At 58.5% G+C, this 26059-nt stretch overlaps 1 protein-coding gene across 4 annotated transcripts in view; it reads left to right on the plus strand.

Moving 5' to 3' along the window:
* Nucleotides 1-26059, plus strand: part of VAV2 (vav guanine nucleotide exchange factor 2) — a 175009-nt gene that overhangs the window by 113214 nt on the left and 35736 nt on the right. For all 4 annotated transcript variants that reach the window (XM_055401057.2, XM_088841008.1, XM_055401055.2 and 1 more), the window contains exons 4-8: nt 3648-3716; nt 20118-20220; nt 22851-22949; nt 25247-25315; nt 25911-26011. In XM_055401057.2, coding sequence (XP_055257032.2) covers nt 3648-3716; nt 20118-20220; nt 22851-22949; nt 25247-25315; nt 25911-26011 — 441 coding nt within the window. The remainder of the gene's footprint in view (nt 1-3647; nt 3717-20117; nt 20221-22850; nt 22950-25246; nt 25316-25910; nt 26012-26059) is intronic.

Below are 26059 nucleotides of genomic sequence, written 5' to 3' on the forward strand. Positions count from 1 at the left end.
GCGCAGTCAAGTTTGCCCGCCCGAGGTACAGCTTGGATTGAGTCTTACAGGCTACCAGGACCTGGGTGCATGGGGTAGGCAGGGGGCTGGCGTCAGAGGCTGGAGGTAGTGAGCACATGGGGGCAGTGGGGAGAGTGGGGTTGAAGGAGGCCAGAGGGTCAGCAAGGCGTCCCATATCTGCTGCCTTCCTGTCCCATCCGGGGCTGCCTCAGAGGCCAGGGTGCGCGGCCTCGTGTCATCCCCAGCGGGCTGTCCACCCCATTCTCCCTGCCCCACTCTGGCTGCAGCCTGGCCTTGTTTGGCTGTGGCAGAAATTAATTGGATTTGCAGCCTCATTCTGGAGGGGGTTTGTGGCCCCCAACAGGGACACTGGAACAAAAGCAGGAAGCGTTTTGTGAACAGCAGGGTAGTTCTTCTGCCTTTAACATTCTTGCTTCATCTCTGTAGCGTGGGGCAGACCGAGGAGATGAAAGGGGTGTAAACCTGGACACCGACAGACACATGGGAAAGAGCACTTGAAGAGCGTCACACGCGCACGGTGGAGTTCTTTCTGGAGACAAAACGTTTTGAAATTACTCCTCTGTCTTCTGTTAGTGCGCACTGCCATCCTGTTTGTCTGGAACGAAACACGACACTCTAATATTCTGGGCTCTCAGGCCTTAAGGAGGCATCAGAAGTCACTTTTCTTGGGTGATTTTAACTGGCCTGGCTGAGAGGATGAGGCTGAACAGAAATGAGGAATAGCAGCCACCAGTGTTGGGGCCCCACTATGCGCAGAGCAGTCTTACAGCCGGCCCTCACAACAACCCAGTAAGGGGCTATTTCTTTTAAAACTATTTTGTACTGGGGTAGGTATAGGCGCCCGTCTTACAGCCGGCCTTCACAACAACCCAGTAAGGGGCTATTGCTTTTAAACTGTTTATTTTGTACTGGGGTAGGTATAGGCGCCCGTCTAACAGCCGGCCCTCACAACAACCCAGTAAGGGGCTATTTATTTTTAAACTGTTTATTTTGCACTGGGGTAGGTGTAGCCGACTAACAGTGTTATGACAGTTCCGGGTGAACAGCGAAGGGACTCAGCCAGACACACACATGTTCCATTCTCCCCCAAAGCCCCCTCCCATCCAGGCTGCCACATAACATTGAGCGGAGTTCCCTGTGCTGTAAAACAGGTCCTTGTTGGTCAACCATTTTAAATACAGCGGTGCGTACAGGTCCGTAAAGGGGCGACTTCTGCCTCCACGGTCCAGGGGAAGAGAACTGAGGCTCAGATAGGGTAAGCAGGTCACACAGCGAGCCGGCGGGGGACCTAGGGTTCAGGTCCCCTGGGTGTGCCTCACTCCAAAGCCTTTCCTGTCCAAGGGCATTCTGCGGCAATCCTGTGGCTAGGACTCGACACTTTGACCGCCGTGGCCTGAACTAAGTTCCCGCACTCCGTGGAGCATGGCCAAGAGCAATTTTAGTGAAAAATAAAAAATAAATGCTTTTCCTCTCCTAACCTGCTTGTGTCTTAGCTCACCTGGCAGAGTAGGTGGGTTTCATTTGAACATCTCATCTGCTTGAGAGTAGAGCCCTCTGTTAAGAGAGACTGCGTGGGGCTTCAGGGATAGGAGTGCAGCAGTTGATTAGTGATGTCTGTCCGGGCATGCTCGGGGTGAGAGGTGCCGTGTGCGTTGTGGGTTTGCTGACACCCTGAGCTGGAAAGTGGAAAGCTTCATGATGCGGAACACAATGCGTCCTCACTGTTAGAAAATCGACATGGAGCTCGTGGAATAAAGTTACTTGGGTTGTGAGTACAGCCCTAGCGTGGTGACCTGTCTCAGTGTTTAAAAGACATGGCCCTGCCCACTTGGTCTCATCCAGCCTGTGCCCCTGACCCTGGCATTGCCCTGCTCGGGGAAGGGTCCTCGCCAGCCACACCCAGGGGTGAGCAGATGAGTTCTTTCTGCCAAAGAGAGTGGAGTGTGCACAGCTGACAGGGTCCGTGCGAGGCTGGTCACGGCAGCAGGTGTCCTGCTAGCGGGGGTGGGCTGGTGCTCCATCTCTGGCTCCTGCAGCCGCATCTCAGCCTGGCCTGGGGCTTTCTGAGATTAGTAGGGTGGGGGCCAGAACCGTCGGCCGTTGGGGGTCAGTTTGGAAACCAGAGCTCGGTTCCATCACCCTGCCAGCCACCTCTCAGCCGCATCTCAGCCTGGCCTGGGGTTTTCTGAGATTAGTAGGGTGGGGGCTGGAACCGTCGGCCGTTGGGGGTCAGTTAGGAAACCAGAGCTCGGTTCCATCACCCTGCCAGCCACCTGGGATCTGGATCTGCTTCCAGTTCTGCTGTGTCGTGGAGGGATTTCCTGGCTGGAAGCCTGGCTGGATCAGCGAGGGTCCCATTCCTGCTGAGGGCACAGGCGACTGATGGACTGCGGCTCTCCCTGTGACCTGAAGACTCACATCTGTCCTTCCTTCTTGTCACATGATGCCTGGTGGGAGATGCTGTTGTCATGGTGATGGGAGGGAGAAGGGGAGCCCACCTACAAGGAGGTCGGGCTGGGCTGTGTCACAAGCTGTTGCCAGGAAGCGGCAGGTGATGGGGACCCCTGGTCTGGCAGGTCTGCCTTGGGACCTCAGACGCAGGGCCGTGCAGGTCGGTGGTGGAACTGGGCGGGACCCAGGTCTCCGGCTCCCTGGCTTAGTGCCTCCCTGTGCTGGGGGGAAGTGGGGGGCCGGGTGTGGGTGTGAGCCCCCCACCTCCACCCATTGCTTCTTTACCCGGATCACGCTGTCCCGTTTGCAGACCTGTCCCATTTCCTCCAGTTTGGGAGCTGGGATCGCCTCCTCAGTCTCTGGATGGCGGTAGAGGGGTGACAGAGCTGGGTTTCACCCACCCTCCCCGAGAGGACATCCTGCAGCTGGTGCGGCGCCTGTGTTCCTTCCCGCGAGCCCGGCCAGGCCCAGGGCTCCGCGCCACCCCTGTCTCAGCCCCTGGGCAGCAGGGGCTAGCTCCGCCCCTTTTCCGGAAGTCAGGCCGGGTTCGTTCTGCTAGTGACAGGTGTGGCCGAGCCCCCTGCTTTCCCTGTGAACCCCTTTTCCTCCCCATGAGTTCTCCTCCCACGGATTCTGAACTGCCCAGGGGCCCCCTGTCTGCTGGTGAGGACCCTGGCTGCCCCCACCGCACTGGGAAGCTTTCTTACGCCCGGCCCCTTCTGCTCCTCCCACGCGCATTGTAGGGTGACAGAGTTTGCAGGGACCCTGGGCATCCCCCGAATACAGAACTGGAAGATCTTCAGGGAAGAAATAAAGGGTCTGAAGTCCAAATAAGTCTGGGTTCATCCCCTGACCCCCATCTCCTAAAGACAGGCTCTCATGCTCCACCACGAGGTGCCCGGGGGAGCCCAGGTCCCCGTGTTTGGGCCCCCCTGACATGTGAAGGCAGGACGGTGACACGGATGGAAGCTTTCTGCATCCCTGACCCGGTTCCCTCGTTCACCAGCAGGCGCTCCAGGGCCTGGCCCGAGGACCGAGCTCCGCGGTGTCCGGGGCCGGGCCGGGCGTGGGGTCCTCCCGCTCGGCACCTCCACTTGAGGGCCCTGTCCCACATGCCCTGTTTCCTTCCGTGAGCTGACGGAGACCCACTCACTGCCCGCTGTCTGTCTCCGCAGGCCGTTCCCCTCGGAGGAGACCGCGGAGAATGACGAGGACGTGTACCGCAGCCTGGAGGAGCTGGCCGAGTAAGGAGCCGGCGGGGGGACGGGGCGGGCAGGGAGGTCTCCCCGGGACGGGAGCCCCCTCAGCCGTCTGCACGGGGCTGGGGGGGCGCTCCCTGCACCAGAGGCTCAGCAGTGCTTCACCCACGTGCCCGTGGTGACACAGCTGCGGCATCCTCCCCAGGGCCGGGCGTGAGGGCTGGTCTTCCAGTGCTGCCCTCGGGGTGGGGCTGGGCCCGCACCTCCCTGGGCTGGCAAGGCCGCTCTGGGGAGGGCGCTTTTCCAGAAGCTGGGACCCCGGGAGCACAGGCCATAGGCAGGGCAGCTGGTGATTCAGGGTTGTCTCCTGGCCTGATGCGGGCCAGAGCTGGACCAAGGCTCCAGTGGGGCCTCCTGGAGTCGCTGGGGTGTCCCCAGCTTCCCGAAGCCTTGGTCTGGCCTGCCTCTGTCCCCGCCTTTCCCCCTCCAAGGACTGCCTGGGCCGTCACATGCAGCCTGGCCCAGCCACCCCTAGCGGCTGTTTCACCTGAGGGCTCCGGAGCCCTCCCAGGGACCGGCAGGAATCCCTGGGTGGGGGTTCTTCCAGAAGAGAAGGTTGTCTTCTGCAATGTCGGCAGGGACGTGTGGCCTGCTCCACGTGGCTGGCGGGGGACTGAGGCAGGGAGATCACGGGTTTGCCCAGGCCGTGGCGGGGGGCCCACAGCCCTCAGGCCAGTTGGCGACCTGCCGAGGGGACTCGTTGCCGTCTGTCGCAGACGTCCTTTTGTTCCCGAACAACCAGCCGCTGCTCCTGGGGAGCCCCACGGCCTTTCTCGTCTGTATCTGATGGCTCAGACTGACAGTAAGACTTGTGATCACAGCCAGAGTGGGATGCCCTGTGCACTTGCTGTGTCGAGATTCCAGTTTGATGCCCCTTGACTCCATCCGGGGCTGGCTCTGCGGATGTGGGGCCCGGGGACCCCGGGGGAGCCCCCTGCCCGGCACTGAGTGTCAGGCCATTTCTCTAGAGTCATCCTAAAGCCAAAGTTGGGGGTCCATGCCCTCCGGAAACATGCCTCAGGCGTCAGCACTGCGGGTCCCGGGAGGGCGGGGCCCACCTTGTACAGCCTCCTGAGCACCCGCCAGGGCCCTGCTCCGCTGCCACCCCTGGGGGTCCCTGCCTGGCCCCGGGGGCTGTCCGGGCTTGCGGATTCCTGGGTGCTGTATTGGGCGCACTCCCGCTTCCCCCTTTCTCTCCCAGTTCCACTGCTGTCGGCCTCCCAGACCAACACGCAGGATGGAACCCCTCCCGCACGGAGGAGCCGGGCCGGGGACGGGAGGCTTTGCGCAGTTCAATAATGTTATTCCTTGACATTAAGAGTGAGCCTCCTTAATCCAATGAGTTCCGTGTGGCGGCAGTTATTGCAGACGTAAATCATACGTTATAGGGAAGGGGGATGGATTTGAGTCTTTAACTTGCGGTTTGGTCCCAGAGGCTCCAGGTTAATAAATTTTTCATGCTTTCCCCACCCCTGCTTCTCCTTTCACTGGAAATCAAGACTTCCTAGCATCTTGTCTCTGTGGACTTGGGACTCATATTTATCCATTATGGCAATTTACATGACATAAACAGAAATGTCATTTCTTACCTGGCCTCTCCTGGGGGAGGGGGCCTGGCCTCTCCTGGATCTGATGCCCAGCGGTGACGGGGACCAAGGGGGATGTTTCCAGCAGAACTGGCTCATTCTTTCCTCTGGGCTCTGACCAGGTGTCAGAAAGGATGGCCACCTTGTGTCTCTAAGGGCCCTGCTGATCTGCCAGACCTCGGACGCTTCGCAGCTGTTCGGAGAAAGTCCAGCTCTGGCTCCACGGGCAGCTGGAGCCCGGTGGAAGGTCTGGGGCCCCAGGGAGGGACCGCCAGGTGTGCATGGGCCCCAGAACACTTGCGTGCGTCAGTGAGTTGTGTGTGCATTCAGCCACCAGCCAGTCAGTGTGCACTTTCGGGAACCGTAAAGGCAAAGGAGAGACACCCCTGCGGTGGCCGTGGCAGCACAGCACTGTCCAGGAGAGCTCAGACACGAGCTGCCTGGTGATTGTTAATTTCCTAGTAGCTGCATCAGAAAGAAAAAGAAATGGGTGGCTCATCGGTAAAGAAACCGCCTGCCAACGCAGGAGACGTGGGTTTGATCCCTGGGTCGGGAAGATCCCCTGGAGGAGGAAATGACAACCCACTCCAGTACTCTTGCCTGGGAAATCCCATGGACAGAGGAGCCTGGCGGGTCACAGCCCACGGGGTCACAGAGTCAGACACGACGGAGCGACTGAGCGCAGACAAATGAATTTTAAGAGTACACTTTTACTGGACCCAGTGCATCCAAAATATCCGCTAGTTCAACCCGTGACCGTTGATGTAAGAGGTGGTTGATGTGATCCGGTCAGCCCACTGGCTGTGTTTGTGAGCTCACAGCCACGTGCGGCTCGGTGATCCCATGTGGGCAGCCCCAGTCTCGGATCCACAACAGCACTCTGCGGGCTCTGTGTGAATGGACGCCACTGAGCTGAGATTATGTTATCAAGCACTCAGAGCTCACTTCTGAGATCCTTGAAGAGTGTATCATCAAATAATAGAGCAGCTGGCTGGAAAAATTAGCACAAAATATTGCCACTTAAAAGAACACTCTGTCAAGCAAACTGAACCTCAGATGAGAGGCCTGTTTTTAAACTGCCCTGATGATTAGTTCCATGCATTTGCCTGATGGCTCATCCCTCCCACTAACCCCTGCTTCTTTCTAGGTGCGCTCCCAGGGGCCTGGAGCTGCCTGCCGCAGCTGCTCAGAGCTGCCCAGCTCCTGGGTGGGCTTGCAGTTAAGTATCTGCCCTGGAGGAGCCCCCCGCCCCCTGCAGGGCTGGGAGCCAGACTTGCACACAGGAGAAATCATGTATGAGGTGGTTGACCGCGGGAGCTCAGAGTAGGGCTGGGTGGACGCCAGCCTTGAAATCAGGGGAGGCTTCTGGGAGGAGGTGACGCCTGAGTCTTAGAGTCCAAGTGGGAAGTGGCCGAAGGCAGGGCTGGCATCCCAGCGGAAGGAGCAGCCTTGCTAAGGCCCGGCAGGGCAGGTGGCCCCTGAGAGCAGAGGTGGGGCCTGGTGAGGGAGAGCAAGACAGGGTCTGCCTGCCCAGGACCCCGGGCTCCGCTCTCAGAGATGAGGCCTGGTATCGCCCTGTGGAGGCACAGCAGGTTTGAGACACTGCAAGGTGTTGGCAAGAAATCAGAATTATCGAAGCTCCCTGGGGCTCACTGGGAGGACCACCCCTCACACCTGGGAAGGTGCGACCCACATCGGGAGGTTGTCCTGGCAGGCTGGCGACAGAGCGTCATGCAGCCAAGTGTCCGCCTTGGCCGCGCGCGGCTCTTGTGGCGGCCTCCTGTCTCTCTGGGCGTGGTAGCTCCTTCTCGGGGATCACTTCCTCCCTCCCTGGGGTGAAAGCATCAGCCCGGTCATCCGTGGACCCTCGAGCTGGAAGGAACCGCTGTTTCCTGATCCAGGAGCCCGCTCCTGGCCACCAGGCGGGTTCGCTTTCCTTGGGATTGAAGTGATCTTCAGCCTTGAACAAATGCGATCGGACATGGCAGGGGACATAATTTATCCTTAAATGTAGAGATGCATGTTTTATTGCGTCATAAACTGACTTCACAGCTGTAAACGTGGCATGTTAGCCTCGTTGGGGTGATTGTTTGAATGTGCATAAAATGTAGGAGTTTCTCAGTCAAGACACTTCGAGGGCTTTGGGCATGGTCTGGGAGCTGGTCTTCCTAGTCCCTGGGGAGTGAGGCGGGGGCCACCTGCTGGGAGGGACGAGGAACTGTCGCTCTGCACCACCGTGACCCTCACGCGCAGGCAAGCTGAGGCCCACCCCTCCCAGCAACCTGGCTGGCCCGCCCAGTTCTCCCAGCTGCGATAAGAATTCCCTTATGTTCAGGCTGCTGCGCGTGAAAGGTTGGCGTTGAGCAGGAGACCTGCACATGTGGGGGACCCTCCAAGTGCGAGGCCTGGATGTGTCCCTGGGTTTGGGGGTGCCTCATGTTTCTCTGAAAGAATTGCTTCTCTGAGGGGACAAATCTGAAAGCAGAGAGTTCACAAAAACAGACCACTCCCTGCAGAACACAGACCCCACCACGGTCCAAAGTGGGCTGATCGTAAAGCCCCCCAAAGTGGGGGTGTCCGCGGCTGCCCTCCTCCCGCAGGATGGGGACAGGCAGGGTCCCCCGAGCCCTGGACTCTGGGGAGACCTCACCCTGCCCTGCCTCCTGCCTCCCGGAGCTGGGGACACTGGCTCCAGGCTGCTCGGGGGGTGACGGCCGGGCACGGGTCGTCTCTCCTGTGGTCCTTGCTGGACAGGGCCACCCCGTGTGCTGGTCCGGCAGCTTACACCTCTGGCCATTCAGGTTTTCATCTGTACAGTAAGCACTTAGGGAGTGCCGACTGCATGCAGGGCAGGTGCGGTCCTGGGCTGGCATCTCCTTGGCAGCACGTGGTCCCTGCAGCCCTCTCGGGGGACTCTCCACCCACTTGTAAATCTGGAAGCCCAGCCCAGGCTATGGGACTGGCAGGACAGAGGAACTGAAGCCAGTGTCCACAGGGCACATGGGGGTCTGTCCCCACGCTGAGCTCAGCAGCTAAGGGGCAGAGTGGCTTGGAAGTGGGTCCCACTTAGAAGTCCTGGCCATCCCTCAGGGTGGCTGGGTAGAGTCCCGTGTGACCTGGCCCCTGCAGTTCTCACCCTTCAGCTCTCCTAACCCCGCAGGAGCTGTCCGAGCAGTGATGACCGGGGTCAGACCTTGATGGGCCAGGAGACCAGGAGGGCTTCCTGGAGGAAGGGGTACTGCAAGAGTACAGAAGCTGCAGAGGGTTTGCTGAGATGTGACTTAGGAAGCCTGCCCCCACCCCCACCAGGCTGGCCACTGCCTTATTTGGGGCTGGGGTCCTGGAGACGCTGGGGGTCGGCTGTGTCTGTTACTCGGGACCCGAGGGCTGGCCGTCTGGGCCCCAAAGTCACCATGTGTGTGTGCAGCCCAGCGGCTCTCCTGCCCCTTTGGTCTGGACAAGCTGCCTGACATTCCCTGCCCTCCCAGAACTGGCTGCTGGACGGCCAGGCAGGGGCAGCCCATCCACACCCTGCCCGGTGAACAGGCTCGTAGCTCCCCCACCTCCTGGCTACGGAGGTGGCCGCCGGACTGACAGCCCTGAGCTCTGCTCCGCGGCTTCCTGTCCTGCCCTCCAGGGATATCTTGACCTCTTGGCACCTGGGCCTGAGCTGTGTCACAGGCCCTGCCTGCCCTGGGGGTCCAGGGTGTCCGTAACCTTGAAGCCCAGCCCTCCAGGAAGGAAGTCTGTTCATTCTCTGTGCTAGAGTGAGTCTGAGGGGCCTCCCGAGCGCCCGCAGAGCAGGTGCCCCGTGCCACTCGGCCCTGGCTAGTCGAATCACACAGGCCAGCAGACACAAGACAGACCTGGATGGATTTTTTAATACCTAGTTAAGCGTGAGTCTTTTCAGGACCAAGGCCATCACAGCGATTCCGTGGTCTGGTTTAACAGTCTCCGCAGGGTGGGGACGCCAGTGTAGAAGAGGTAGGCATTCATTATGCTGTTTTCAAGAAGAAAGCGGGGACCAGCTGGGCGGTGGCCAGGAGGAGATGTTTGCAGTCTATCTAATGAAGGCCTCTTCAAATTGCTTTCCGGATGCTAACTTCCGGACCCCCTGAGGATAGAGATGAGGCCCCTTGTCCGTTACTTTCCCTGTGCGCAGCACAGACTTGACACACAGTGGCCCTTAAAAAATATTGCTGAAAATATGAATAAGCCTAACATGTTGGACTCAGCTGTATAAAAAGCCCTGTCATGTACATAATATCTACTCTGTTGGTCACCAAACTCTAATTCATCCTATAAAACCCAGCCCAGAGCGCACCTCCTCCAAGAAGCCATCCCCAACCCCAGAAGCCTGAGGGAGGCGCCTCTTCCCCAGAAGATGGAAAGTCCGCCAGGATCGGCTTTGTCGCAGTGTTGTCACTGTTTTCTTGCACTTGGGGTCCCCCTTCCCCCCGCGGTGAGCTCCTCATGAGGGCCACCCCGAAGGGAACAGAGCACAGAAAAGGCAGATCCTTGAGCTGGGCCCTGCACAGTGTGGCACAAAGGGCGTGCCCGGGGGCCGACCCCTGACATCTGCTGTTGCTACACTGAGGAGCCAAGCAGTGGTTCCAGCAGGTTCAGAGGGTTCCCCCGAGTGCAAGGCCCAGGGCCTGAGGTTCACCCCGTTCTCCCAGCCTTCAGGACACTGCAGGGTCACTGGTCCTGTCCCTGTTTTGTAGTCCAGTCCAATTCAGTTCAGTCGCTCGGTCGTATCTGTTCTTTGTGACCCCATGGACTGCAGCACGCCAGGCTTCCCTGTCCATCACCAACTCCCGGAGCCTGCTCAGACTCATGTCCAATCGAGTCATTTTGTAGTTGGGGAAGTTACCGCTCAGAGTGGGTAAGTGGTTTGCCTGAGGTCACACAGCACTCTTTACACGACCATCTGCTGCTTGGCCCGGTCAGGCGCCTGGGCTTCATCCTTGTGACCAAGTCTGAATGGGGGCAGATTCTCCTGCTGCTTTGAAAGAATCCCTGAGAAAGAGGGGCTTCTGGCAGGAAGCACACAGCCGGGCGAGCCCGGCCCGCTCTGGGAATCTTGCAGCCACGGTGGTGCCGTCTAGATGTGCCCCCGAACAGCTTTGCAACCTCGGGGACTGTCTTGCCCTCTCTGCGCCCTGCTTTCCACTCCTGTCGGGAGTGCGAGTGTTGGGGCAAGGGTCTGCTGAAGGCCGGTGAGGCCTGCCGCCTAGTGTAAGCAGCGCCTTGTCTGTCTGTCCACACGTGCAGCTCGTCCAGCCCACAGCCAGCTTCCCCAGGCCCTCCAAAGCCCACTCTCCTTGCCCAACCCCGCCCCCCGACTGGTGTGGACGGAGATCAGATGCCAGGTTTGGTTTCCTAGTAACAGTTTACTGGTGGCCGGGGATCTTGCTGCTCAGCGTCAGACGGCCTGGGGCCCGAACTCATGTCGCGCTGTCAGTCACGATGTTTTATGTCCACCGTAGACGCACAGGCTCGCCGGAGGCAGGAAGCAGAGAGTTTGTTCGCTCTTCTTTGATTTTCCGCACGTGGCAGGGGGAGTGGGGGAAGCTCTTCTAAGCAGCTGACTCTCTGTACCAAAATCGAGGTTGGCAGGCGAGGCTCCTGGGGCAGTGGGGTGCGGGCCCGGGGTCTCAGCGGGAGGGGAGGTTTCTGCTGTCTCAGGGACGCAGCAAGCCAGGCTCGGGGCCTCCGGGAGGGTCTCGGGCCATTGTGAGGGCCAGAGTAATTGTCAGGATTTAGCATCTGCCAGTGCAGCTGCTGCCGGAGCGAAGGGGCAGAGGGGAGGGGGCTGTCCTGGGATGGGGGCTGGGGGCTGTGGAGGCCCAGTGTCCACGTGGCGTCCAGCTGAAAGGGGCGCTGGGTCTCACAGTGGCCTGGGCGCGATCCGGAGGGGCGGGGGCCTCCTTGGCCCTGCCATGGCCCCGGACTCCTCTGCTCACACCGTCCTACGCGCTCTCCTGGACAATTGGACAGAGAAGGGCGATCACTGAAGCCCACCAAGGACAAATCCGTGCTGACACTTGCCTCCTGACTGTCTGGTCGGATGTGTTTCAGGACATCCGATGTCTTTGACACTGCTGGTGTCTGTTTATCAAGCATGGACCACCGTGCTAAGTACTGTCTCGTTGACCTTCCCCTTTCACTCGTGGGGTGCTGGGCCACGGCCATTAGTGAGTGCCTGCTGTATGCTGGGCCTGTGCTGGGTCATTCTGTTGAGGCCAGTTCTTCCAGCAATGCTCCCGAGAGCTTGGCTTTATCCCCAGTTTGCTGGTGGGGAAATTGAGGCCTAGGTTCTCGTCCCCAGAGCTGCAGAGCCCTGCCCTAGGCTGAGAGTCCATCTCGGACTCGCCCAGAGGGGGCCACTTTCAGGAGAGTCAGGATCCCACGACAAGAGCCTCACCTGAAGGGGAAGGGGACGGGCCAGCCCTGCAGTCCAGCGTTGCCTGAGCGTGGTCGTATGCACAGACCGCTGTAGCGTGGTGGGGATGCGCAGTTTCTCCGTGAAGCCCAGCCTCTGATAGCTGGGAACTTCAAGACAAGGCTCTGTGGGTCCGCGTGATGCTGAGAAAAGACTCAGGCTGCAACTGAGATGGCCTGACATGATAGAACTCGGCCTGGGTGATTGAGAGTCCCTTTCTGGTTTTTTTCAGGGCCTTGAGTTCCTTTTTCAGGACCATAGGAGGTGGGACTGGAGTTTAGGTCCACTGAACTGGGCCATGATGGGGGTTCAGACTCCTGGCCTCTGCCCCGTGGGATGGTTTGTCGGGGCCATGGGGTCCCACTGAGCTCCGAGGGCCAGGGCATAACTAGGTGGGTCCAGCTCACTGAGACCAGGATCCATGCCTTGTTGGATGCACCTCCAGGTCCCCGCCCTGCACCCTCGGGGGACCTCATGTTGCACCCCTCCCCGCTCCTGACCCCACACCTGTCATTGCCTTTCTCTCCGTTCAGCCCCCGTGGCCATCAGATGCGCTGGGCCACCTGGGCCCAGCAGTAACTCATCTGTGTTAGCAGATGCCCAAGGCTTGTAACGTATCTGCCCTGTGCCTGCTCAGGAGACTCACGCTCGGAGGCGATGCCTCAGCTAAGAATCAGCGGGGCAGTGATGGAATTTCCATGCAGTGTTGGCCAAAGGGACAGAGCTGTTGGAGACCAGAGCTTGTCACCTCACGCAAGTGACACTCCTCCAGGTTAGACGGGTCTGCATCTCAGACGTAACTGACGCCCTGTCAGTCTCCCCACCTGGACTGTGAGGCCTGTGGACTGTTAGTTAGTTGGTGCCTCTGTGTCCCCCGGATTCCGGAAGTCACCTACCAGTGCAGACTCGGTCTTAGGATAAGTGAAGATTAAAAACCATCGAATCTGATCATCTTTTCATCTTAATTGCCAAGTTGAACAAATATATGTAGTTTTACCTTTATGACTTTGGTTTTGCTTTTTAAAAAACTCACTTCTTAAAAAAAAACAAAAAACTCACTTCTTTGCTATTTCTTTATTTCCCCCTCTCCTGGAACGTGGAACAAGCACAAAATGAGATTTCAGTGCTACTATTTTATAATTTCGTGTAATATGCCTGAACCTATGTTTCTTAGTGCTCATCGACCTGAATTAAATAATGGTTGGGGAGTATCTTCATAATTGAAAAGACCTATAAACATAGAGAGCAGGCTTATGAGTGTCCTCATGGCTCGATAATGAGGCCCTGTAAACGGGGGTAAAGTCAGGACATTAAAGGCGTGAAGCTGATCATTCCCCGCTCAAGCTTGTCTGTCTGTTTTTAACTGAAGTCGAGCTGACTTGCAGAGCTGTGTCAGTTTCAGGTGCAGAGTACTGTGCTTCGGTTATTCACGCGTGCGTATGCACTTTCTCAGACTCTTTTCCCGTGTAGGTTACTGCGATGCTGACTATAGTTCCCTGTAGGGCTTAGTTGTTTATTTTATATATAGTGTGTGTATCTCTTAATCCCAAACGCTTAGTTTATCTGTCCCTCCCACAAGTTTTCAACAGGTTCTGGATAACAGACATTTTGCAGAATGGAGAGAAGTGACCGTGTCTGCATTTTTCAGATTTTTCTGTCCCGAGTTCAGATGCCCGAGTTCAGATGCCAGAACGCAGCTCCCCGTCTGGTGTCTCTGGCAGCCTATTTTTAACCTCGGTGCCCTGAGTGAGTTAGAAGAGATGAACGTGGTGCATGAAAATTGATCCTGCCTGAATGGCTGTTCCTTGTCCGTATCGTTTTTGAGAAGGAAGAGCAGCTGAGTTCGTGGCGATGCACAGTGTTGGGGGGACCACAGGGGGTGTGTCCGGGTGTCTCAGCCTCGCGGTTCTGTTCCTTCTGTGAGTACAGAGGAGGGTGCAAGGGACGGCATCATCTCGCCCTTACCTGGAGGAGCCCGCCGTCTCTTCAGGAGCTGCTCACTGTGGTGGGATCGAGAGCTTGTCGTCTTTTACACGAGGGAACCCCCGATCCACTGGCGTGGGGTGTTGGAGGAAAGAAATTGAGGGTGGCCGGACAGCCAGAAAGTTCGGTGGGGAACGCTGGAAGTGGGGAGCCCACAGCCTCAAACCTGCTGACAGAATCCACCTAAGTGCCAGGTTGACCGTTAAACCTCACACACACAGGAGAGGCCCTAAGAGTTCCAGCAAAAGATGCAGCAGCTGGAAACTGAACCTAGCAGTCATTTCAGCTGCTGCCCACAGCAGGGAAGATAGAGTTTGAAGTTTGTGTCCAGCCAACCAAGTAAACTGTCAGAACAAATGTTACTCTTCGAAAGAAACAGTGGATCCAGGGTCTCCGTAATGAATCATTTGTAGTGTTCAGTGTTCAATAAAAAATCATCAAACCAACAAAGAAACAGGTGTAAGTGAGTCATACTGAAGGAGAAAAACAACGTCAAGGGGGATCACTGTTGAGATGACGTAGATGTCACAATTAGCAACTTCTATTATTTTGATCAGGGCTTTGAGGAAAATATGTGTCAAGTGAATGAGCAAATGGGGAGCCTCAGTAGAGAAATAGAAACTATAAAAAAGGACCAAATGGAAATTCTAGAACCGGAAAGCATGATAACTTAAATGAATAGTCACTGGATCAGTTTAACAGAAGACTGCAGATGGCAGAGTAAAGAATCATTGACCTTGAGGATAGTTCAATGGAAGGCATACACGCTAAGGAGCAGAGAGAAGGTTGAAAAATATGAACAGAGTCTCAGACATGTGGGACAGTATCAAGTGTCTAACAGGCATAATTGGAATCCCAGAAGGGCAAGAAAAAAACGTATAAGGCAGGGGAAAAAAATGGAAAAAACAGTAGCCTCGAGCTTCCTAAATTCAAAACCTCTATGGTAAACTGCAAAATGTTGCTGAGAGACGATCAAAGACCTAAATAAATGAAAGTATACACTCTTCATGGATTGGAAGATGATATTGTTAAGATGTCAGTTTTTCCCAAATTAGACTATAGATTTACTACAGTTCCTATTATAATTCCAGCAGATTCCTTTTTTTTTTTTAAATTGACAAAGCTTTTGTAAAGTTGAGACAGAAATACAGAGGACTTCAGGATAGTCTAAAGAGTCCTAAAAAGAACAAAGCTAGGGCTTCCCTGGTTGCTCATTGGTTAAGGAATCCACCCGCCATTGCAGGAGACATGGGTTTGACCCTGATCCAGGAAGGCCCCACGTGCCGCAGAGCAACTAAGCCCGTGCACCACAAGTGCTGAGCCCCCGTGCTGCCGCTACCACACCCTGCTGCCCAAGGCTGGCACCCTGCAACAGGAGAAGCCCCCACAGTGAGAAGCCCACACACCATGGTGAAGAGTGGCCCCTGCTCGCTGAGACTGGAAAAAGCCCATGCAGCAGCAGAGACCCAGTGCAACCAAAAATAAATGAATAAAATTATTTGTAAGATGGTTAAGGAAAGAACAAAGCTAGAGAATTTACACGACCTGATTTCAAACCTTTCTGTGACGTTTAAATTGAGGCAGAGTGGTACTGGCATCTTGAGAGCTGAATATATCGATGGACCAGAACAGATTCTGGAACAGACCCACACATATGCAGTCAACTGGGTTTTGTCAAAGGGATCCAAGCACTCCAGTGGAGAAAAGAAAGTTTTCAGCAGATTGTTCTGAAACATCTGGGTATCCACGCTGGGATGGGAAAATGAACTTCAAGCCCTACCTCACGCCACACGTAGATATCCAGTTGAGGTGGATCAGAGACCTAAACTTAAAACACTGAAAGCGTGTAGATCTTAGAAGAAGACAGGAGAAAACCCTCTGCAGCCTGGAAGAAAGAGAGATTCTTAGACGAGGCACAAAGGTTTCTTAGATGTGACACAGGATAGAGTCAGGGCACCATTGAAGAAAAACTCGGTAAGTTTCATTAAAATGAAAAACGGATGTTTATCGAAAGACACCATGAAGAAAACAAGCAGCCATGCCAGAGACTGGGGTGGGGGGGAATTTTTTTTTTAAATATATCTGACCAAGGACTTGTATCCATCATATATAAAGAACTCCTATATTTCAATAAGAAGATGGCAACTAACTTTTAGAAATGGGCAGAAGCCTTTTACATAGGAAGATACACAAATGTCCATAAGTGCACGGGAAAGTTGTCAGCATCATTAATCATTGCAGGAAAGCAAAATAAAGCCACAATTCTATCTCACTCCTTACACACTCTCGTGGCTAAAATTAAAACGACTGGAACTTGCCAGAGCTGGAAAGAACTAGAGTAACTGTCACTCCTGCGTACTGCTGCTGGTGGCTTAAATGCTGCAGCTGCTCGCTTTGGGAAAATGCTTGGCAGTTACTGATGAAGTTAAATGTGCCCACCTCCCCTTTGATCCAACAATTCCACTCCTTGTGGAATTTCATTTCCAAAGGAAATGAGAGCATATGTCCACCAAGAAAAAGGCAAATGATCATAGCAGCTTTTATTTACGATAACCAGAACTTGGAAGCCACCCAAATGCTCATCAAAAGGAGAATGGATGTCAAATTGTGGCACATTCATGCAGTGGATTGAGACTCAGCAATAAAAAGGGATGAATTGCTGATGGAGGCAGCAGCCTGGATCTCAGGGGCATGAGGTTGAGGAAAGGAAGCCGGGCCCAGAAATGGACATGACACATGATGCTGCTGATGTGACATTCAAAACAGCCGAAGAGGAAATCTATGGTGAAGAGCAGTCAGAGGGGTGACTAGGGGAGGGGATAATCAGGAAGAAGAGAAACATTTAGGGGAGATGAGAATGTCCTTTAATGTCATGGGGTGTGGGTCCCCTTGTCAAAATGGTACAGCTCAGTCTACACACGTGCCTGCTCAGTCGCTCAGTCATGTCTGACTCTCTGCGACCCCATGGACTGTAGCCCGCCAGGCTCCTCTGTCCATGGGATTCTCCAGGCAAGAACACTGGAGTGGATTACCGTTTCCTTCTCCAGGGGATCTTCCCGACGCAGGGATCGAACCCGCGTCTCCTGCAGTGGTAGGCAGATTCTTTACCACTGAGGCACCTGGGAAGCCCGCATCTCAATCTGCACAAACCGTAAAACTGGTGGAAAGCCTGTGTTACGGCTTTGCAACCTGTGCTCGACATGCAGCAGGTGCCCTGTGGAGATCGGTGCGTGCCTAGTTAAGCAGGAGGGGTGTGTCCTTCAGCACCTTATCTAGGACCCCACGGTCCACACAGGCGTCCAGGCGTCTTTCAAGTCCCGCCTGTCCTGGAAGCTTTGGAGCCTCCAGCCCTCGTGTTCCTGTCCCTCCGGATGATGCCGCTGCTCTGGCTGGGGGTCCTAACCGGGCAGGCGTCCGCCTCGCCCTCAGATGGAGCGACCTCCTGTTCCGTTTCTCTGAGTACCCTCTGTGCCACATCATTAGGGCCTCAGCCAGTGAAAGCATGCCGACCAGCCCAGCTGACCGGGAGGCCACAGAACAGAAACACGGCATTCGTAAGACATACAGCCCGTTCCCTGCCATCTGCCTGGCTCCCCCATCTGCCTGAAGGACAGCTTTGGGCTCAGGTGCATCTTGAGCCCTGATTCGGGTTTGACTAGTGCTGGGTGCTTCCCCCCGGGGTGGGGGGAGTCTGCTGAGAACAGTTCTGAACGGGTTGGGGTAAAGTCCTGGGGTCAATGAGGATGTTCCCCCAAATGTGGGATGATAAATGGGGCTCTTCTTGGGCTGGCAGATTGCTGCCCCTGCACCCGATGACCCCACGGACCCTTTCCAGGCTGAAGTTCAGTCATTTTGATTCGTTTCATCGGCTTTTGGAATATTTAACCATCATGACCCCCCTCACCCACCTGACTGCCTTCCACCGGCCCGTCGGAGCAGAGCGGATGTCTGTCTGCAGATGGTGGGATTGAGAGCTTGCCCGCCTCCCCTCTGTTCCACGCCGTCAGGATCCCAGACAGTGCCTTTGTCACCAGCCTCGCTCGGCTACGACGGGAACCCCAGGGTTTATGGCACCCTTAGGGAAGAACCCCTCCAGGTCCCTGCCTGAACCCGGACTCGGGCGGCCGGGGCTGCAGGAGCCCACTTCCTTCGGGGTCAACACCTGAGGGGCAGGGGGGAATCCGTGTGAATGTGAGTGACAATTCCCAAGGCCCACCTCGGGGGCAGACACCCTTGTCTGCCTTCTCGTTGGTTCTGATGGGGGTTGGGGGGCTCTGTCACCATCTGGGTGCTGGTTTGCACCCCAGTTCTCGGGACTGCCGGCGTCCAGACACGCAGCTTGCCGTGGAGGGCAGGCGGGAGGGCAGGAAGGACGGGGCTGGTGCAGCTCGCCCCCCGCCCCTCCCCGTGGCTGCCACGGAGCCTCAGTGTGTGACCCTAACCTGTGAAATGGTACCAGCGCTCCCCACCTCCCAGGCGGCGTTGAGTTGGAAAGCATAGGTGTGTTTTTCAAGTGCCTACATGTGCTCTGACATCCTGCCCGCCCCCTCCATGGGTGGGTGGCTGCTCACGTGTTAGGGGGTCCGTTAGCTGGTGTAGCCCCATGCAATCCGGCCACGTTCTTCTGCTTCCTCACACCCGGAGAGGTTGTGTAGCACCAGAGCGGCCGCGTCCTGCCCCGCCCCCGCCCATCAGCTGCGGGGGTCTCCCCAGGGTGGGCGCTGGCTGCCCTGCCCCCGCAGACGGACGTCCGATGCTTCTGCTCACTGCCCCATCGCAGTGAGGTGGGGTGGCATCCAGGGAGACCAGGCCCCTCTGGCTGCCTAGGTCTCCCCTAGAATGGCACGGCCTCCTCTCTGCTGGGTTTGCAGAGAGCTCTCTTCCCCACCCCAGAGGCCCCTGCCCGCCCTCGCCTCTGCCTAGAATGGCAGCTAATGATCAAGAGCTCGGTTTGGGTTTGGGACGCGGCCAGAGACCCATTCATACGAGTGGCTGGTATCGTTTCTCCTCTCTCCTCGCCCCCTTCCGCCGACTCGGGCAGTGGTCCACCTCATCCTGATGACTTTTGGAGGAGAACTTGGCCAGCCCGCTTTCGGCCCGGCTGGGTGGGCTGTCCCCTGCATGGAGGGGGCTGGCGTTTGCCTCCGTGGTGAGCTGGCCTGTTGTGACCCCAAGGACAGACCCCACAGCGGGCCCAGTGGCGCCCCAGACCAGAGTGACCCCTGGGGTCAGGAGTGGGCTGTGTGTGCCAGGTTTGCGGGAACTGCTGGACAGTCTCATCGGCTCATTTGCTGATGTGGTGAAAATTTGTTGAGCACCTACCTTGTGTCAGGCATGGAGATCAGAAGGGATTACGAAGTTGGGTTTCGTCTGGGGGTGAGACAGGCTTTCCCACAGGCGTGTATGGAATAACGGGAGGTACTGTGAGAGGAGAGTGCTTTGATTGCGAGCGCCGGGGAGAGTCCGCATGGCAGACTGGGCGGAGGTCCCAGAAGGCCTCTTGGAGGAGGTGTCTCATGACTTGATTCTTACAGATCAGAGGAGATGACTTGTTGGTCAAGCTCATGAGCGGAAACAAAAGCTTATTGAATTATAAATCAAGCAGTAACTGCCTTGTGTGCATGCTCAGTCACTTCAGTCATGTCCAGCTCTTTGCAACCCCATGCACTGTAGCCCACTGGGCTCCTCTGCCCATGGGATTCTCCAGGCAAGAATTCTGGAGTGGGTTGCCATGCCCTCCTACAGGGGATATTCCCAACCCCGGGATCAAACCTGGATTTCCTGCACTGCAGGCGATTCTTTACCGCTGAGCCACTGGGGAAGGCCGGTAACTTCCTTGCTCGTTTGGAAAGGCACATCGCAAGCTTCCCTCTCTGCTCGGCTCCCTGACCTCTTGGCAGGGAAGATGTCCATGTGCCTGCGACTTCTACACTTTGACCTTCACACTTGGACTGCAGGGGCTGGGGAGACTCTGGGCTGAGCTGAGAGCTTGCGGGGCCCCAGGTCCCAGGTATGGGCGCGGGAAGGGCATTTTTGGTCCCCAGAGCTGGGCACCACCTGTTAAGGCAGCATCTTGCCCCCAGCCTCCCGTCGGGTATCCCCAGCATTTGCTAAATGACTGGGAGGGTGCACTTTATTGTGGTGGGGGACCTTCCAGAAGGGCAGCAGGCAGAGCCCAAGGCTGCGTGAAATTGAGATCCCAGAAGCCTCGGAAGGCAGGTGCCACACCCCGTCCCTGGACTGGGAGATGGAGGCTGAGAGGGAGAGGCTCTCGGTGGCCCCGACGGCCTCTCCTCTCTAGGAGTCTCCACGGGCCGGCGCCCCTGGCGGCGTGGCTCCAGCCCCCGCCCCGCCCCCTCTGCCTCCCCACAGTGAGCACGGCGTGGGAGAGGACATCTATGACTGTGTCCCTTGCGAGGACGACGGGGATGACATCTACGAGGACATCATCAAGGTGGAGGTGCAGCAGCCCATGGTGAGCCCGCCTGCCCCGCCCCGCAGCCTCTGCGCGGCCCCACGGCCAAGCCACCGAGAGGGGCCCCGGTTCTTCCCATCGCCTCGGGGTCCTTTCCGGGCCAGCCGTCCAGGCGCCCCTTCCTTCCTGCAAAATGTTCCCGGGAGACTGGGAGGTGCCACCCCTGCCACCCTGCCACCCCGGGCACGTTGCCGTGGAATTCTCCCCAAGAAGGTGTGCAGGACCCCGAGTCCTTCCTGCCTGGGGAGCCTGGGGCAGAGACTCAGCGCTGACCTCAGGCAGCGGGACCCCTGCCCTGCTGTGCAGAGGCGTGAGGCGCCGTGGGCTCAGTCAGCCGGCGGGGCACCTTCCTGCACAGGGTTGTTCATTCCCAGCCGTCGGCAGTCACCCCTCAATGCCTGTTTGTGCAGCTGCTTAGTTGGGGAGGGGGTCCTGCCGGGTCAGGCTAGGAGACGGGGACCCAGTGGGGCAGACCCCAGCTGCCTTGCACCCCAGACTCCTGGGGGCGGACAAAATGCCCCTTGTCACGTCTAGAGGCTCTTGCTGCCATTTGCTTTCACCAAAGAAATGCGGGGAATTTCTCCGAAAGCAGGTTTGGTGTTTTCCTTCAGTGTGGGAGTGACCACCCGGTGGTGTGGAAATGAAGGACTTTCAGAGGCCTTTCCCTCTGCCGGGAGGTGCTGAGACGCTGGGCAGTCAGCTCACAGCCCCAAACTCTAGAAGAGGTTTCTCGTTTTGCCCCTCGAGGGTCTGAAGGTGGATTTCTTTCTCCACAATCACCAGGAATCTCGCTGTAGAGAGTCACAGGTGTGTCTGTGACCCCAGGTCTGCCCCTCTGCCCAGGCAGTCCTGCTCCTGAACCTTCCAGGGAAGTGGGCTCGGGGGGCTGGAGGTCTCCCCTTCGCCTCCCTGGAGATGGTCTGAAAGGCTGGCCCGCTTCTTGCGTTTGGCAGCAAGCTGAGATTGGGGCCCACTCACCCCCAGGCTTTGGCAGCTGGGTATCCGTGGGTCAGGGAAGGGCATGTGGTTGCAGTGGCTGGTGTGGTTCTCTGGGGGCACCCCCCCAGCTGGCTCCTGAGAGACCCCATCTGCCCCTGGCAGGCAGAAACCCCCAGGACCCACTGCTGTCTCTGGTCCTGAAGGGACATACAGGACCCCGGGCATCTGTGGGGCTGGGGGGATGCCTGCCTGTGTCCTGGGGACGGGCTGGCGTCCCACCTGCCCAGCGACGCTTAGCTTCCCAGGGCTTGGTGCTGGGCTCACACCAGTCCACCAGGCAGGATGGGCCTCCTGCCACATGCCAGACAGAGACAAAGCAGCTGGCTTAATTTCCTTCCCCATCATGTCTGGAGCTATCTGAACAGTCTGAGTGGAAGGTACAGGGGATAGTGATGTTTCTAAAAGAAGATAAAGCCAGGGGATGGCAGGTGCCACTCAGAGCCTGGCCCGGGATGGGGGGAAGGTGTCACCTGCTCAGTCCCAGTCTGACCCCATCCCAGTCTGACCTCTCCCAGTCAGTCCCCGTCCCAATGCCATCCTCCCGCCTAGCCGGGCTGGCGTTCGGCGGGTGGAGAGTGTGGCGTGATCCCTGGGTCTGGTGTCTGTCAGCGAGCTCCCTGACTCCCGCAAGCTCAGCTTGAGTAAGAGCCAGCACTGCTAACTGGCCTTTCTGTTTGCCTCCCCACGCTTTCAGATCAGATACATGCAGGTAAGTGGCGGGTGGAGGGGAGGCCCAGGCTCAGGTCTGCCAGCACCATCCTCCTGCACCTTCGGGAAGCCTTGTCCTCTTTGCAACAACCTGAGACCCCTCCCCAAGGAGACACTATCGGGCTCCACATTCTTAGACGCAGTTTTAGGGGATTGTGGACCCTCAACACCAAGTTCCCAGGCTGAGCAGGGCTTCGGACTTTGGGAAGGAGCCTGGGTCATGTGCCCACCCGACAGGCTGCTTTGGAGCGCTGTGGCCCCGGCCAGCCCGCTCGGGGCCCTGGGGCATTTCTTGGAAAAGAAGGATGACATTAGGGTAGGTTTGAGTCCAAATGGCTGGTGTGTCACCCGTCTAGTATTCTCTCAGCCGAAAAGAACTTAAGGAGAAAGCCTGGGCTGTCCACAGTTGCCTCTGACAGTCACCCCCGGTGGCTCCTTCCCCGGCCCCTGTGGCCACACTGTATTGCTCAGTCCCGCTCCAGAGGCTCCCCCACAGGGCCCTGTCCCAGGGACCCCTGCTGATGGGCTCTGAGCTCTGCACAAAGTCGGAGACCGCTCGGTCTGCCAGGGATTGGCCCCTTTCTCCGAGGCAGTGACAGGCTGGGACGGTGGATCTGTGGACATGGCTCCCCAGGGAGCTGGTCAGAGCCTCTCTCTCCCCTTGCGCACAGTAGGCGCTTTAAGCATGTGACACCTGCTCTGTGTGCTGGAGGAGTGGCCAGTCTGGTGGAGAACTGTCCCTTCTGTGCTGTCGCCGGTCCTCAGGGTCATGCCATGCCCCCTGCGCTGGCCTCAGCATCCCATCCCCTGGAAGGAGGGGAGGTGCATGCCGTCCCCCATCGCAGCCCCTCCACACGCAGCGACCCCCCAGCCACGTCGGGGGCGCGGCGGGGTCCTGGCTGACGTCCTGTGTCCTCCCCCAGAAAATGGGCATGACAGAGGACGACAAGAGGAACTGCTGCCTGCTGGAGATCCAGGAGACGGAGGCCAAGTACTGCCGGACGCTGGAGGACATCGGGAAGGTGGGCATTGCCACCGGGGCCACCCTGGACCCCTGCCTCCCGGGGGCCCTGTCCCCGGGCAGGGACTCAGGGCAGCGGTGACAGGCGGGTGCAGGGGCCCTCTCAGTTTTGCACCCCTGCCCCCGCCTATCAGGAGATCGCCCTCACCTGTCCGCTGCCCTCTGGGCCCACGCAGGCTGGGGGCCCCACGCAGGCCGGTTTCCTGGGAGGCCCCGGTCCTGCCTCCCAGCCCTCGGCCTCGGCTCGGACGCGGGACTGTCCTGAGCTTGTTTCTGCCGCTCCTTGCAGCCAGAACTGGGTGTTGTTGCCGCTTCTGCTCCTGAAATGTGCTGAGCTGGGCCCTTAATGTGTGCATCCTCGCCCAGAGCTAAGCCCCTTCTGCATATGCTGTCCCCCAGGCTGGGCACTGAGTGAGCCCTTTATAAGCACCTCCTCACTGGGCACCGTCTGCACTCAGCCTGCCCTCCGTCACCTGGGCGTGCAGCAGGGCCGGCCCGTGGGCGGCTGTGAGCGCCCTGCACCTGCGGCTCTGCTGGGCCCCGTGTGAGCGCCCTGCACCTGCGGCTCTGCTGGGCCCCGTGTGAGCGCCCTGCACCTGCGGCTCTGCTGGGCCCCGTGTGAGCGCCCTGCACCTGCGGCTCTGCTGGGCCCCGTGTGAGCGCCCTGCACCTGCGGCTCTGCTGGGCCCCGTGTGAGCGTCCTGCACCTGCGGCTCTGCTGGACCCTGTGTGAGCGCCCTGCACCAGTGGCTCTGCTGGGCCCCGTGTGAGCGCCCTGCACCGGCGGCTCTGCTGGGCCCCGTGCCTATAGTCACTGCTGTCCCGCTGGCAGGCGACGTGACCTTCCAGTTGTCAGTGCCGTCTCCCCACCGGCCTGCTCAGCTCCTGGAGGACACGGGGAGCTTTCTCCCTGCTTCCTGTGAGCACGGGCTCCGTGCCGTTTCCTTGTCACTTGGCATCCTCATGGCATTGCTAAGGGACATGAGAGAACCAACGCTGCTTTCAGGAGAGACCATTCCTGGTTAGTCTTTCTTTGCAGAGGAGGGCCAAGTGTAGCCATCATGGGGATCCCTAGGTGGGTCCCCACTGTTCGGGGCACATGGGAGGCTCCAGCCAGGATTCCCCTTGGCCCCAGGTCTGGTCCAGACCTCAGACCTTTCCGCTCCTCCCGCCTCACCCAGCCTTCCTGTTCTGCCCGTCCACACCCCCGACCACAAGCTTTTCTGCAGACGCACCGTCCCGGCTGCCCAGCCTGGCCTCCTCGTCTGCCCACCCTGCCCCCAGTGGTCCCGACCCCCTGATCAGCTCCTCCCAGGGCCCTCCTCCCAGAGGGCATAGAGCCTGAGTTCCACTGCAGAAAGCCTGCGGGCCGCTGGGCCCTGTCTCCACCCCAGGAATCCGGCCCGGGGGCGCAGGCACAGCGCATCCACAGACAGGGTGCATGTAGGCGGTGAGCGGGGGGCCTGCCCAGCCAGGGCGTGCTTCGTGCTCTTGGGGACGACAGTGTTTGTAACCCTCCCCTGCCCGAAACAGTCCCAGAGAGGAGCGCCACACGGCAGGGGGAACTGTTCAGGGGCATCCCGCGGCCATGGATGCAGGGGGACAGCCTTCTCCTGCTCACACAGCGGCCGCGGAGAGGGCCAGGCAGCTAGGACCCTGTGGGAGGAGGGGCAGGGAGAGGGGAAGGTGGCCGGCCGTTCCCTGGGGTGCCTCTGGGGCCGGTTCCACATGTGGGCGCCTTGTCTAAAGCCTGGGGCGGAGCGCCCCTCCTCCTGTGGTGAGTGGGCCTGGAGTGCGCCCTTCTGGTGACAGGTCTGGGGGACACTCGGGGCAGAGGCCCAGGACCTGATGTTGGGAGAGACTCACGGCCGCGCCTCTGTCCTCACATGCACTCTTGGGTGAGGCCCCTCACCTCCCGGGGGAACCTCATTTTCCCCAAATGTCTCAGCCAGCGATAGCAAAGCCCACCCTGGCTGCCTTGGGGTTCAAGTCCAGCGCCACGTGCAAGGGCCCCTCCGTGGAGCTGTGGCCACCTTGGCAGGGTGGGGGTCCGGCGCTCACTCTGATTCCCAGGCCTGACCCTGCCCGGCCCCACAGTGGGCTCGCCCACAGAGTAACTGTCAGGTCTCCCCAGAAAGCCCGCATTCTCTGGGAGGCACAGAGCCCTGCTGTGTGCCGGGCTGAGTGGCCGCCCCACGGAGAGCCCGTCTGTGGACACTTGACCCTGTGAGGCCGTTGGAGCCCCCCACCACCCCACCAGCTCCAGGCCATGGTGCAGCGAGGGCTTCTCTCTTGCAGAACTATGTGACACCCCTGAGGCTGGTACTCAACCCGGCGGACATGGCGGCCATCTTCATCAACCTGGAGGTGAGGGTCCCGCCCCGGCTCACTGTGTGGGGGCCGCCGTCCTAACCTGCTCCGACGTTGGGCGGGCTCCAACTTGAGGGGTCTTGAAAGGCTGGTCCCTAGAGGTCCTCGAGAGCCCGTGAGGTTTTGTTAGCAGTGGAAGGAAGCTGTCCCCTTCCCCTCTCTGGGCAGATGGAGCCCCTTCGCTGCCCTGTGGGGTCTGAACATGGACACAGAGGGTGACGGCTGCCCCTCTGCTCTGGAGTGGACTCGCTTCCCTGGGGCTGGGCCCCACTTCCGTGGAGGGGAGGCTCGACCCTCGGAGCCTGTGAGCCCCTTCGCTCCCTCACCCAGCGGGTGGGTCATGAAGATGCGGGCTGGGATCTGGCTTCAGGGCTTGCCTGGGGTTGGCCACGGTATGTCTGGATAGCCTGGTATGGCCGTGGCTGGCTGTAGAGCCTTGCTGTGGATCACACCCGGGGAGGCTCTCCCAGCGCCCAGCCTGCACGTGGACGTATTTCCAACAGCAGTCCCGAGAGAGCTTGACCAGAGCCTGTGCACACACGCCCCCCACCGCCCTCCAAGCCTGCTCACACACGGTTGCTTTTTGTCCCAGGACCTGATTAAGGTGCATCACAGCTTCCTGAGGGCCATTGACGTGTCCATGATGGCGGGCGGCAGCTCGCTGGCCAAGGTCTTCCTGGACTTCAAGGAGAGGTGAGTGGACAGGGCCTTGGGGGCATCTCCGGTTCCACCCTGTCACTT

Source organism: Moschus berezovskii, chromosome 11 (genome assembly GCF_049115385.1).
Source record: "Moschus berezovskii isolate FMDL1 chromosome 11, NW_MosBer_1.0, whole genome shotgun sequence".
Lineage (NCBI taxonomy): Eukaryota > Metazoa > Chordata > Mammalia > Artiodactyla > Moschidae > Moschus > Moschus berezovskii.